This window comes from Mus musculus, chromosome 5, assembly GCF_000001635.26.
Source record: "Mus musculus strain C57BL/6J chromosome 5, GRCm38.p6 C57BL/6J".
Lineage (NCBI taxonomy): Eukaryota > Metazoa > Chordata > Mammalia > Rodentia > Muridae > Mus > Mus musculus.
In genome coordinates this window covers 33,600,113-33,613,953 of record NC_000071.6, presented here as the reverse complement: position 1 = coordinate 33,613,953, position 13,841 = coordinate 33,600,113, and the positions used below count along the sequence as shown (strand labels likewise).

Below are 13,841 nucleotides of genomic sequence, written 5' to 3'. Positions count from 1 at the left end.
AAGACAAAGCAAAGAAACTACGCAGGCAACTCTTAAACACCGTCCTTAAGGCCGTGTGTGATGATGTTGCCCAAGTTGGGCAGTGTTCATGCCCAGACTGCAGGCAGAAGTCATCCTGTATTTGGGTGTTTACTCTTCCCAATACATTTTTCATAAAATTTACTCTTGGAAAAGTAGATTCACTTTTCAAGCTAGCCTAAACGTAATTAAGAGTGTTCTTGAGCCAGGCGTGGTGGCGCATGCCTTTAATCCCAGCACTCGGGAGGCAGAGGCAGGCGGATTTCTGAGTTCGAGGCCAGCCTGGTCTACAGAGTGAGTTCCAGGACAGCCAGAGCTCTATATAGAGAAACCTTGTCTCGAAAAACCAAAAAAAAAAAAAAAAAAAAAAAAAAAAAAAAAAAAAGAGTGTTGTTGTTTTTTTGAGACAGGGTTTCTTTGCATTAGCCTTGGCTGTTCTAGAACAGACTGGCCTTGAGCTTACCTGCCTCTGCCTCCTGAGTGCTGGGATTAAAGTGTGTGTCACCACCATCCAGCGACAGTTTCTAATAACAAAACTGAATATAACTTTTAAAAGTAAAATTTCAAAGAGTTAAATTTTAATAAAGCTAAAAGTCATTAACTATTCATTGTCTCCATTGCTATGACTGTGGTGCTGGTCTGGGTGGTTTGTGCTGCCTGCTTGAGCCTCCATGTGCTGGATGGGGACGACTTGTAGTGGCAGCAGTTCTCGTACTTGGGCTACCAGAATGATCCAGCTTTTGAATCCCAAGTCAGCTGAGCTGCAGGGACCTCACCTAGTCTCTGGGCTGTGCTGGGGATAGTGTCTGACGTCTGATATAATGGACGCTGTCATTATGGCCTCACGATGTGTGCCTGGTCCTGGTCCTCTGGTCCTTCTTCAAAGCCAGTGTCCTCTAATCCTCTTGCCATCCCTGCTATCTGTGTCAATTTTATATGGTTACGTGGGCTCCTCTTTTCCCAACTTCTACACCCTGAACCTGAGGCACACTCAGTTTTTCCTAGTTTGCTTTTATGTACTTGAAGGATAGTGAATAGGCCAGCTGTTACAGAAAGACTGGAAAAATGAGTAGTTATGCCTGATTCACTGCTACCTCAAGGGAAGAGAGGCACAGATGGTTTATGACCATAGGTGGAGAATTGGTGAATGCAGTGGGCTCCTATATTGATGCTGCCAGAGACACAGAGAGCATCTGCCGTATGGTTTGGAGTGTACGTTGAAGATGGAAGGAGTGAGTGAGGGGTTTGGGGCAGCAAGGAAGGAACAGTTGACAGGTAGTGCTGTCCTTGTTTCCAGCTCTTATTGTCAGCACGAGAGAGCGGACCATGTGATGTGGCTGAGCTGGGAGCAAGCAGCACAGAGCATCACGCTGCTGTCCAGATGGATGTAGCACAGCTGCGTGGTGCCCTGTGTGTTCCCCGGCCTGTCCATCAGTAAGACTCTGCTATCTCAGCATCCACTGTCTTATCTCCAAGGAGGCTCAGCAGCCGCCATGTCTCAAGGCCCTAGGATGTGGTATAATATAGAGGCTGATCCTTGCAAAGGAATGCACTCAGCACACTGTTCTCTTGCGTTACACCCACTGTCCTGAGTGTCTGTGCCTGTGTCCTCGAGCTGGTCACCTGCACACCTCATCTCTCACCCAGCCAGAGCCCTGTAGGTACCTGCTGTGAGGTGTCTGTCTATCTATGCTGTGCCAGTCCTTGAATGTGCGCTGAGTACATCTTGTTAGATATAGGTCCACAGCTCCTCAAGGTTTCTAGGAGCTGTTTCTGTTGACTTAAGAAAAGCCTGTCCTTCCTGGAGTGTGTTGTGTTCTCATGGTGGGTGTATTCTTAGGCACACTAGGGATGCAGGCCAGGGGGAGGAGGGCTATGAAGACAGTGCAGGTACTTACTTGCTCTCGGGAAGTGGTTGAACCTCAGCAGGTGGACTGCTGGCTGGAGTGGCTACCAGCCAGATGGAAGGTGAAACCAATTTTCTGGCCCAAAGTTGGAGCATTTGCAGGGCTTTGAAAGGTGTAGGTAGCTCACTAATTATGCACAGTGGTGTAAGAGCTTCCAACCATGTGCAGTATCTCTAAAGCAGTTTTCTCTTTCCCTTTGAGCCTGAGGTGGTCCAGTGCCCACAGAGCCCAGGCTGGTCACCACCCCCATTCATTCAGCTGTATTAGGGGGAACATAACCTACTGCAGAGGAAGACCTATCTGTTGATGAAGGGGTGCACTTTCCTGAGTCTCAACCCCAACTTTTAATTCACTCGCTCTTTCTTATTTATTTATTTAGAATGGAGTTTTACCTAGCCCACTTGGCTTTAAACTTGCTAGTAGCCAAACTCCTGGCCCTTCTGTTTCCATCTCTGTGGAGTCCCAAGTGATGGATTACAGGCATGTGCCACTATACTTGTCTTGTTTATTGATTGGTTGGCTGGTTGGTTGGTTGAACAGAGTTGTCAAGTAGCTCAAGATGGTCTGGAACTTGGAGTCTTCCTCTTGCCTTGGCCTCCTTGAATGTTAGGATTATAAATGTGTACCAAACACCTGACTTTCTCTATGTGAAGCAACAAAAGTTCCCCAAAACTTCAGGTGCAGTTGGTAATCTCTGAGACTGCTAGTAGCTTATCTACCTTCCTGGAGGCGGGTCACCCTGCTGTCTGGACCCTTCTCAGTACTGCGACCATTAGGCTAGGGCTTGGATCTTATATATGGACTGTCACGAGCTCTTGGGTCTTGGCTTAGCCTATTTTTCTAAGTTATTTATTTTTATTTTCCATGTATGAGTATTTTGCTTGAATGTATGGGAATCATGTACCTGGTGCTCAGGGAGGCCAGAAGAGGGCATCTGATTCCCTGAATGGTTGTGAGCGTCTGTGTCAGTGCTGGGAATTGAATTGGAATCCTCTAAAGATGAGCCGATGCTCATAACTGCTGACCTATCTCTCCAGCCCTCAGGTCTTTCTGAGAAGTGACTGTGTGGTGAGGTTTGAAAGACCATTAATTAGCACAGGTCATCCACAGGAAAAGGCCAGAGCTTCAAGAGTAATCCGAGGAAGCCTGCAGTGGCTCAGGACGGTGCCCATTTGTTCTGCTAGAGTTTGTTAGGTGTTACAAAGGCTTGTCCTGGGCCAGTAACCAGGCTCAGTGGTGAAGGCATTTGTTGCCAAGCCTGGCAACCTGAGTTTGATCACTTGTGGAAGGAAATAACTGATTCCCATAAGTTGTTTCTCGTTTTAACATGTTCACTGTAACATATGCACAACCCACTCTATATCACCCCACACAAAATAAATGTTTTTTTTTAATGTTAATTCTTTTTAAGAAAATATATTTTCTAGAACTCAGTGCTTTTAATTTTAAACCCCAATGGACGTGTTAGGGAGGAATAGCATTACTGTGGTAAACGCTTGAGTTTTCACATGAGTACTGAGACTTCTCTCTTGTCACTTTTAGTATTCTGCTGAGAAGCTGAACAAAAGTGGCCATTTGTTCCCTTTGGAGATCAGCGGTAAGTGTCTCAGAAGCCCAGGGAGGGTAGTCTAAGGCTGAAGTAGCTGATGATGGAGCAAGGTGGCACTGGGTCTTTGGCCAGGAGGGGGGCTTGGAGCTGGACTGAATTAGATAGTCAGAGAAGCTTCAGGGAGACCTCTGTGTGACCTACATGTGGGACAGGAAGATCATGAGCCACCACCCTCCCTGCTCACAGGCCAGGAGTCAGAACTGGTCTCTCAGCAGGATGTGCCAGGGTCAGGGCTCAGCAGAGCCTCTGCTCTTGCTGCTGATGGTGGTGTGGGAAGCTGAGGACTGTTTTACCATGCTGAGACATGGGTCTACGTGTGCCTTCCTTCAACTCTCAAGAGAAACGATGGTCAGGTGGTATGTGGTTCTGGCTGCCATTCTGCTGTAGTATACACTGGCTGAGTGAGTACTCCTGACACTCACTTCCTGACACATTGCTCTTTAGCAATTAGAGAGGATAGTGGTCCCTAAGTGTGGAGATAAATCCAAGCAAAGACCCTGGGTTGGAATTACTCTGTGCTGCCTTGACAGTTGGAACACCTTACATGGTAGAAGCATGTCAGGTTCACCTTGCTGACTACCAGATTTCTAAAGTATTGTCAACCTTTTCACAAGCAGCCAGAAGTAAGAGGTGAAGTCTCCATTTGGTTCCCACTTCACCTGGCCCGTGCTTTCACTCCTCTTGGCTCCTCCAGTCATCTTGCATATGAGACCACATTAAGTACCTCAGTCCCTGCTCAGAGTTTCTGAGGGCTTCTTATGCACTCCTGTCTTCCCTTCTTTCCTCAGTCTCTTGTCTTACCTTCTTTCTGTCTCAGGTCACCCCAAGGCCCTTGATGTATCTTTCCCCAGAGGTGACCTTGGCTGTGTGCTATTGGTCTCTGTGGCCTGTACTTTAGTGTCTCGTAGCCTGTCAGTGGTTGGAAGGAGCAGGGAGAAGCTGAGTGACCTGTTGGATGACCTCCCATTAAGAGTGTCAGAGCATCCTCTGGTCAGGTCATTGGATATTTGAACCTTACAGCTGGGCTGAGTCCATTTGAAGACACCCACATACTTGACTTTGCACTTCTGTTAGGGAGGGCTAGAGTGGGTGCCTGCTCTTACAGCCAACAAGAGGAACTAAGAGTAGGGCCATGGCAGCTCTGAGAAGCTCATGCAGGGTTTGGGTGCCAAGTTGTACTGAGTGGTCAAGCTGACCAGAGGGGAGCTGGACTAGGCTGGACAGCTGTGTAGAGAGCTCTCATGTGGGCTATGCCCTGGGGGAAGTAGATTTGTGTTAGCTCCTAGGGTATTGAGTCTTGTGAGCTCAGATGTCTTAAGGACTCCTAATCCTCCTCAAGGGATGTGATGGAAGAAGCAGAGGAAGTGTTCCTTATGCTGCTCTTACCTGTGATGTCTTGGGCACATGGTTTTACAGGATGACCAGCCACCAAGGCACATTGCCAACACCCTGCGTTAGGGCCGAAGAAGTAGAGGGTTGAAGATTATCAGGGAGGTCTCTGTCCCAGTCCACTGTCCAGCAGGCAGATGTCCAGGCCAAGTCTGAGACAGGAACTCACTGTGTATCCCAGACACAGAGCGCAAATGCTCATCAGTCCTGCAGTTGCCTCACAAGGACTGAGATCTCAGGGGTGAGCCATACACCAGGCTCAGCTGAGTCCTCTGTCTGTAGGAAGACTTAAGACTGGCTGTCCACTTGGGTCATTAAGAAAGGAGGCTATTTTCAGGAAGTAGCTTTGTTTGGTTCTTAGCTGGCAAAGGTCTGTCTTTAGAGATGGGCCAGGGGTAGTGGTAAATAAAGCATTATAATGACACATTGCATTAATGAAATGGGAGTAATATCAATCAGATTATTTTCAGGAAATAGGTAGGGAGACCACTCCTTACGACCAGATGAAGCCAGGTTTGGTGGTATATGTCTTTAATTCCAGAACTCAGGAGGCAGAGGCAGGTGGATCTATAACTTAAGGTTAGCCTGGTCTACATAGTGAGTTCCAGGACAGCCAGGACTACATGGAGAGTCTCAGAAAACCAAAAACATAACGAAAAAGGACTGGATGAAGCCTGGCCATTCAGATGCCGTGGCCCATGTGAGCAGTGGCGTTTTTGTCCATGTGTCCGTGAGCCTGGGAAGGGAGGCAGCGGGTATACCTATTGCTCACCGTTTCTTCTCACACCTTTGTGTTTCCCTAGTGGATAAAAGTCCCTGGAAGGCCTTACGTGGAGGATGGCCCACTGGAAGCCAGGCAGCCTCAGGCCCCTTCTCAGTGGGCCCACATGGTGTGTCTCACACCGAAGGTCTCAAGTGGCAGCTGGAATCCCCAGGGCCCATGGATGTGGGCCATTTCCTGGACCTCCATGATAGCACAGGGCCACCTGCAGCACCACCAACCAAGCGACACTGCCGGTCCCTGTCAGAACCAGAGGAGCTAGCTCGATGCCGCTCCCCGTGGCGCCCTGGTAGCTCCAAGGTGTGGACTCCCATCTCCAAGAGGAGGTGCAACAGTGGTGGGAGTGCCACACTTCAGTGCTGCAGCGGCGTGGGCAACCCTACTCTGCAGGGCACTCTAGTCCCTGGCCTACCCAGGAGGCCTGTGTCACCCGCTGGCCCTACCTCACCCCTGACGCCCCGGCCAGCTTCAGCCAGCAGTGGCTTTGTGGATGGCAGTGAGGGCAGTACAAGCTCAGGCCCACCCTGGCTTTCTACAGGACCCTGCCCATTTTCTTCCAGGCGCCGACTGTCCCTCTCACAAGAGCACCTTGTAGATACAGGTGCTTGCCTGCCTTCAGCCAGCAGCACCCCCACTTCCACACCTGAGCTAGGCCGGCACCATGGCCTGCTCCGGTGCCGCTCACAGCCTTGTGTATTGGATGGGAGGAGGGTCCGGCGCAAGCGAAGACGGGAGGAGGATGCCAGGTGGACACGCCCGTCCTTGGACTTTCTGAAAATGACACGGGTGAGGCCACATCTTTGTTCTTGGGTGCTTAGGAAGCCTGTGTTTTGCCTTATATTGGTCTTGGAGTGAGCACTATGTCTATGGACAGCTCTCCTGTAAGCTTACTTGACTAGTTTCTTCTGAGCCAGCTTGTCAGGGAACATGGCGTAGCTTGGGTTGGTGAGGATGGCCTTTCTCAACTGACCTCAAAAACCTCAGCCATACCCTGCAGGCAGAGCCCCCACATGTGTGTCCTGGACCTTGAGCTCTGAGAGGACAAGGAGGGAGGGACTTCATTTGATTTAGCCTCATCTCTTGAGAGCCCTAACTACAGTTTGGGGTGACAGTTGTTTATAAAAGGGGAAGCTATCCCTGGAGGCTGACACCAAGTTTGTCACCACTGAAAATGCAGTCTTTTGGCTTGTGATGGTTACAGAAACCAGAGCTGTTGGCTTGAGCTGTGCCTCATTCAGAGACCTGGCTGTGTGAGCTCTCCTGGCACATCCTGGAGATTTTGAGGGAACATTTTAGCTGGTGTTGTAGACCACTGTGTCTGGCAATACCACTGCCTGCTCTCATGTGGATCCCAGAGAGGTGCTGACTGCTGGCAGTGGGGGAGAGAACAATGAGACCGACCTCACTGTGGCCGCGAGGGCATGTCCTCTTGGCTGCATCTGGAGCCTGGGCAGAGTTCCTCGGCCCCTCTCTGAGAGCTGGAGTGGGCCCAGCCGTTCTGCTTCCCTCCGGGTTGTTAGGGAGGAGGAGCAGAAGTAATAGACCCTCGTGCTGTTTTTCCCCTGCCAGGGCCTCACTATGGAGTCTTGGCTGATTTGGAATTCATATAGACCAGACCAGCTTAGCATTGAAGTCAGAGATTTGCCTGCATCTGCCTCCTGAATGTTGAGATTGAGGCATGCCACCCTGCAGGAACCAGATCTGTGGGTATTGGGGGAGACAGTGTTGTCTCTTCTCTGGGTGACTAGCATTGGCAGTTTCCAGACTCCCCATTGTCCATCCCTTTCCCACGGCTTTTGGCCTGTCTTGTCTCCTATAGGCATTACTGTGGATGCATGTCAGACTCTGAGTTGTGGGTGGTGCCAGGGCTGTCCTGAGCAGAGCTGCTTTAGTGTGTCTGTTGAGCCCATATGGGGATGGTGCAGATAGGTCAGCCACTGCCACCAGGTTTGGGAGAAGCCTGTCTGGCAGTCTCAGTCTTGTGGGAGGTAGCCTGGCTCTACAGATGCTGCAGATGGCTATTGTGCAGCCTGCTGATGTGACTGTTGACTCTGTCTGACAGGTTTTCCAGAGGCTTCTTGCTGGTGGCTGCGAGGGGTGTAAGCCCATTCTTTCTGGTATGACTGAGGAGGGCTGACAGAAAGGAAGTGGTGGTGCTTTGAATGTGATGTTGACTGTTGAGAAGTTGGTAACAAGTTCTGGATACCCAGGCTTTCCCTGTTAGCCAGTGCTATGGGTGTGGTTTGTGCCATCACCCTGTGGTGGCAGAAGGGGGACAGCAGCATAGGATGAGGCTGCTAGCAGAGAAGTCCTTGACTTGGTGCTTTTGGGAACAGGGATGGCTCATAACAAAGATGGGCTGATGACCAAGGGTGGTCCTGATCTGGAGATGCTGTGAACACTCTGGGCTCCTTAGGAGGTGGAGGGAAGTAAATCAGGCCAGGGTGATGCTGGGGCTAGGACATTGTAGATGGGCTCATCCTGAGGGGCCCCACCTCATCTCTGCTCCATTGTTCAGTCCTCCTCCTGAGCTGTGCCTGTTACTTGGATGTTCTCTGGTCTGTTCCTTCTCCTTCCCTTCCCCGCTTTTCCGCCTCAGGACTCAGATGTCCTCTGTTCCTGACATGGACACTATTCTTGCCAGCCTCACTTAGTCCCCACATCACATTGTAACTTAAACTCAAAGGTCAGGATTGCTGTATCGTTAGCTGTTGCTGGCCGAGCCATGCTGCCTCTCTGTCCCTCAGGTCATGGGACAGGAAGCTCAGCAGGAAGGTTCTGGTCATACTTGGCTGCAGGACCTACTGCCCAGCTCCCTCCGGTGGCTCCTGATCATTGGCCTTTGTGGACACATTAGTGTTTTTTATCTTTCCAGAGTGGGTGATCTCTAGAGCTGGCAGGGAGACACTGTAGTGTCTTGAGGGACCTAGTTTCTGTGTGTCATGTCGTCCACATGCACCACACTGACCTGCTTAAAGGCCCGCCTTGCGGTGGCTGTGGTAAGCGCTGCGTTCAGAGCAGGCACTGTCTCAGACACCTGGGATTATGCAGACAGATGGTGTTGTAGGGACAGGGGAAGTGGTATAGGAGGCTCAGGGAGAATAGCATTATGTTTTTTTTGTGTATTTGTGTATATGCTTTTATTTTTATTTCTGTTTGTATTTATGTGTGGGTGTTCATGTGAGTGGTGCGTGTGGAATCCAGAGGTCAACCTTGGTCATATCCTCTACTTCATTTTTTGTTTTTGTTTTTGTTTGAGACAGGATTTCTTCATGTATCCCTGGCTGTCTTGGAACTCACTGGGTAGACCAGGTTGGTCTCGAACTCACAGAGATCTGCCACCTCTGCCTCCAGAGTGCTGAGATTAAAGGCCTTTGTCTGCCACCACACCAGTCTTCCACACCAATTTTTAATTTTTAATTTATTCTTTCATTTTTGAGTTTATAATTACATCTTTTCCCCATTCCCTTTTCCATCTTCCTCCAAACCCTCCTATATACCCCTCCTTGCTCTTGTTTAAATTCATGACCTCTTATTTTCATTAATTTTTGTTATGTGGATATACGTATATGCACACATATTCCTGTTGTTCTTTGTGTAGGCTTGAAGCCTGTGGTATTTGCCTGGTCCTGTCTAGCATGTTGTACTTGTTTAGCTCATGTCTAGGCAGTCATATGGTGAGACTATGCCGTCTGACACTAGTAGGAAACAGTCTCACAGCAAACTTCCTGATTCTTTGTCGCTTACAGTCTTTCTGCTCTATCTTCCCTGATAGAGGGAAGTGTTCCCGGAGCCTTACGTGAAGGACCTGTTCTGTAAATGTGCCCATTACGCTGGACTCCACAACTCTATTTTTGATTACTTGTGATTCTCTATCTGTTGTAGAGAAGTTTCTTGGATGAGGGGTGAGGACTACACTTATCTGAGGGTACAAGGAAAAAATTTTATGATACTGTTAGGGATTATGCTAATTTAGTAACCACTTCGTTTGTTTTAATGGAACAAGGTTTCTCAGTTTCTGTCTGGGACCTGGGCTCACCAGTTTGGCTAAGCCAAGTGATCAGAGGCCCAGGGACCCTCTGTGTCCCCAGTGCTGGGATTACAAGCATGTATCGTCATACTTGTTTTTTTAACATAGGTGCTGGATGTCAAACTCAGGCCCTCATGCCTGTGTGGCCAGTGCTTTCCCGGCTGAGCATCTTCCCAGCCCCCCGAGCTTGCTTTCTTAAGTGCCTCTCACACAATGACTTTACACTTTTTTCTAGATTTTGATCAATTAAGATGTGTTGGGGTGGAGTCAGTATCCTGCTCATAGGGCTGAAACTCTGCTTTCTGCCTGACAGGCACATGCCATTTCTGACATTGATACATACTCAGTGTCAGACTTTTGACAGTGCAGCCAAGACAGAGGCACAGGCCTGTGGTTTTGTATTGTTGAAGCTACCATCTTCTTAATCTTACCATCAGAAATCTTTCAAATTAAAATAACATCTGAGACTACTAAAGAGCAAAGTTTGTGCCTCTCCCCCCCCCCCCAATGATTGGGTAACACTTTACAGTGCTTTCTTCAGTTGCCTTTTTAATGAACAGAGTGGCACTAGGACCTCACAGAGCTAAACCCTGCCCTAGCTTGGGTCATACAGTCTAGGTGTCTTTGACAGCTGTGAAGTACCATAGGGGCACCGTTAGTCATCCCTACCCCTTGTCTATAGCACTGTTTGGGTTAGAGGCCCTCAGTGTAAGCAGTGAGAGCAGGGCTTCCTCTCCCTCACAGGTAGGAGTTCATGCTGACTCACAGGTGAAGGATCCAGCCGGCAGGCTGTGTCTTCAGACCTGCCACCCCTGGGTGCTTGTCTCACCTGTCTGTGTGAAGCTGCCTCATCATAAGCTGGTCCCACATTTCTCCTTGCCCCATCCTCTGCTCCCTCTCGGTCCCTGAGCTAATGGTTCCCACCCCTCCTCATCCTTGCCTGCTGGTGTTAACTTTAGAATTGTCTACTAGGGTTTTGTTTGTTTTTTTGGTTCACAGTTAAGATGGTTTAAACTGTGTGGTGGCGCACACCTTTAATCCCAGCACTCAGGAGGCAGGGCAGGTGAATTCAGTCCAGCTTGGTCTATATAGTGAGTTCCAGGCAACCAGAGTTGGTTATATAGGGATATACCCTGTCTCACAAAAACCAAGGTGGAGGTGGGGAGATCACATTTTGTAGAGTGAGGTTTCTGCACGATGCCACAGCACCAGTGTGTTGGATTTATGAATCCGCAGCTCATTGCAGGACAGACCCAGCATATTCACTGCACTCAAGGACCCACCTCTGTCCTTTTTTACTCATTGATGCTGGGCTCTTGTGGCTACATCTGACTGGTGTGTGGCTACCAGATGCTGTTACCTTGTTCTGCAACAGCTGTCCCACCCAGGAAAGTCCTGTTCCATCATTTTCCCTGTAGGAGCCAGTGGCTGCCTGGTGTTCTGTGGGGTGTGGCTGTGGTTAGGGTACCAGGCTTGCCTTTTCCCCAGTCTGTAGTGGGGTGTTAATGGATCACTGTGATCACCATGGTGGTCAGCTTTACTGTGTACCTAGTGTGGAGTACTAACTGCCCTCACATCCCCTTCAGGCCACTCTTCCATCTTCCTGAGACCTTGACCAACCTTGTGTTTCTGTTGGAGTAGCACTTGCCTGGTGGCTGAGCATCGACTTCTGGGATGACTCTTTTGAATGTCCAGTTTGTTGGCTCTGTTCTGTCCTGTCTTTGTTACCAGTACACTTGACTCACTCTGGTTTCTTCAGTGGTGCTGGGGCGCTGAGCCCTCCCTGAGCCCTTCATACCCATTCCTGTCAACTTGGTGTCAGTCTGCTGCTGCAGTGGTTCTTCTGGAGGGCTCGGGATGTCTCACCTCTGCAGACACTCTGCACCTTATTGGGAGAGGATGAACACTGGGTGTGGGGGGTCCTGTCCTTACAGCTTGCTTCCTCCCATGCTTGTTCTGGCATGCTGTCAGGTGGCATGTTTTTTCTAGTGTTTGGCAGTAGCTGCCATTGCTCCTGTTTGACACAAGAGTCTGAGCACACCCCATCTTTGAGTTTTATGGTTGTAGACTAATGTTGGGACTCGTGTGTTTCTGGCTAGTTCTTTAGCGTCTGAGTCCCTGGGAAGACTGTCAGTCTCTGCCTGGCGAGTGGAGCCTTCTGGAGCTTCGGCTCTACATTTGGGGTAGAGGTGTTCTCACTTCCCTTTTCCCCACTGCTCTTAAAACCTTATCCATTTTTGAAATTAATTCTTTCCTGAGAGTAGACTTCTCTTCTTTGACAGAGCTGGGGTCAGACACTGTAGGGTGACTTTGTCATCTGCCAAGGCATAGATGCTCCACGTATCCCTCAGGCGTCTGTAATGTGGGACAGGGTGATCCTGCCCCTCCCTGACACCTGAGGAAGGCCCTCTTGGTTGTGTCCAGATGCCTGTTGGTGTGTCTTGGCCATCCTAGGATCTTGTCCTGACACAGACACACGGCTAGGCTCTAGGCTGGCTTACTCAACATGGCTCAGACTCTGGCTCTACCTTGGGCTGTGGAGCAGCTTTGCTGGCAGGAGGTAGAACTCGTGAACACAGGTTTAGGTGTCTTCCTCAGCACATGGAGAGGAAAGCTCTGGGGTGCCTGCAACAGCAGTGTCAGGATAGCTGTAGGATGGTGTTGTTCTAGGATTCCCCTGGCTTCATCATGGTGAGGAAGTTTGCAGTGGTAACTGGATACAACAGAATATTCCATTTTGAGATCCCGCTGCCCTGCAACTCTCCTGAGCACTAGATGACAGCCATGTGCATAGCCAAGTGCCGTATGCCTAGCAGAGAGTCACTTTCGAACATCCTGCAGTTTGTCTTATTGAGACAACTAATTCCTGCAAAAACACAGCTCTAAGGAAAGAAGCTCTGTTCTCCCTTGGGCTTATGTGTTTACGTTCATTTGTGATGGGCCTGTTTCTAGTCAAAAAGTAGATTTTTGCCAAGAGTGGTAGCAAATCTCTGAAACTCCAGCATTGAGAAGGTAGAAGGAGAAATCATAAATTCAAGGCCACTCTCAGTTACAAACCATAGTGGCTTAAAGCCACCCTGGGCTACTTTGTCTGTCTGTCTGTCTGTCTGTCTGTCCTTACTCCAGACACATTTAGGGTGGTTCTCTTTTTTCTGTTGTTTTGTGGCCCTGGTTTCTGATGAGGCTAGGGATGAGATGAGCAGAGTCCAGGAAACAGTTCTAGGGCAGTGACTGGTGTCTGGTGACTGGGGTGGGCTAGACACCCTTCTAGGCAGGCACAATGTTGTCTTGCACATCACCTACCAGAAATGCCTTCAGTCCGTGTGTTTTCTGTTGCAGACTTTAAAAAACTCCAAGAGCCTTTGCTCCCTGGACTATGAAGACGATGAGGATGACACCCAGGAGAAGACTCTTGTGTCCTCCCCGTGTAACTCACAGGGCCTCGTGGGCATCATCACACCGAGCTCTAGCCCAAGGATTCCCAGGCCTGGCCCTGACAGCCCCAGTATCTGGGCGTCAGGGGAGCCAGAGGCCAACCCAGGCGAGGGTGGGAGCAGTGGGGACCCCAGTGACTGGGACAGTGCAGGAGAGGAGGGCATCTTCCCACTGGACCACGGCGACCTGGACTTGGAGCAGATTGAGAACAACTGACTTTGGCTGAGCAGGATGACTGTGGTTGCTGTCTGTCACCTTGGTGCCTGACCAGTGGAAATAACTTGTGTGTTATTTTGAAAATTGAGGCGTAATTTTGATTCAGTTTTTCCTAAAGAAGTATTTTGCATTTTTATGGCTTCTACAGTTTGAGAGAGCTTCTCTATTTTGAAATGGGTTTCAGAGGGCATTCTATTAAACATGATTCTGCCTAGAGATTCTGCCTAGATTCTTTTTGTCAGAGCCTACTGTGAAAATTAAGTATGGTTTTCTGGACAACCTTGGGGCTGATGGTCTGCAGGCTCCCTGGGGAGGGATCACAGCCTGAGAGCTTGGAATGTTCTTGTCTGACACACTTACTTGGACAGTTGTGACAGGACCGTCAGGGTTTCCTTTCCATTGATGTCCCAGGGGGCTTTTTTTTTTTTTCGTTTTTTTAGTTGTTGCTTTGTTTAT

The 13,841-nt window shown here is 49.4% G+C and overlaps 1 protein-coding gene across 5 annotated transcripts in view; it reads left to right on the top strand.

Moving 5' to 3' along the window:
- Window positions 1-13,603, top strand: part of Fam53a (family with sequence similarity 53, member A) — a 29,325-nt gene extending 15,722 nt beyond the window's left edge. For 3 of the 5 annotated variants that reach the window (NM_178390.3, NM_001359462.1, NM_001359461.1), the window contains 3 exons: window positions 3,468-3,522; window positions 5,727-6,490; window positions 13,074-13,601. In NM_178390.3, coding sequence (NP_848477.2) covers window positions 3,468-3,522; window positions 5,727-6,490; window positions 13,074-13,385 — 1,131 coding nt within the window. In that variant the 3' untranslated portion in view covers window positions 13,386-13,601. Of the gene's footprint in view, window positions 1-3,467; window positions 3,523-5,464; window positions 5,624-5,726; window positions 6,491-13,073 lie in introns of all 5 variants that reach the window. The other 2 variants (NM_001359463.1, XM_011240776.3) reach the window with 2 other exon arrangements.
- The last annotated feature ends 238 nt before the right edge of the window (window positions 13,604-13,841 follow it).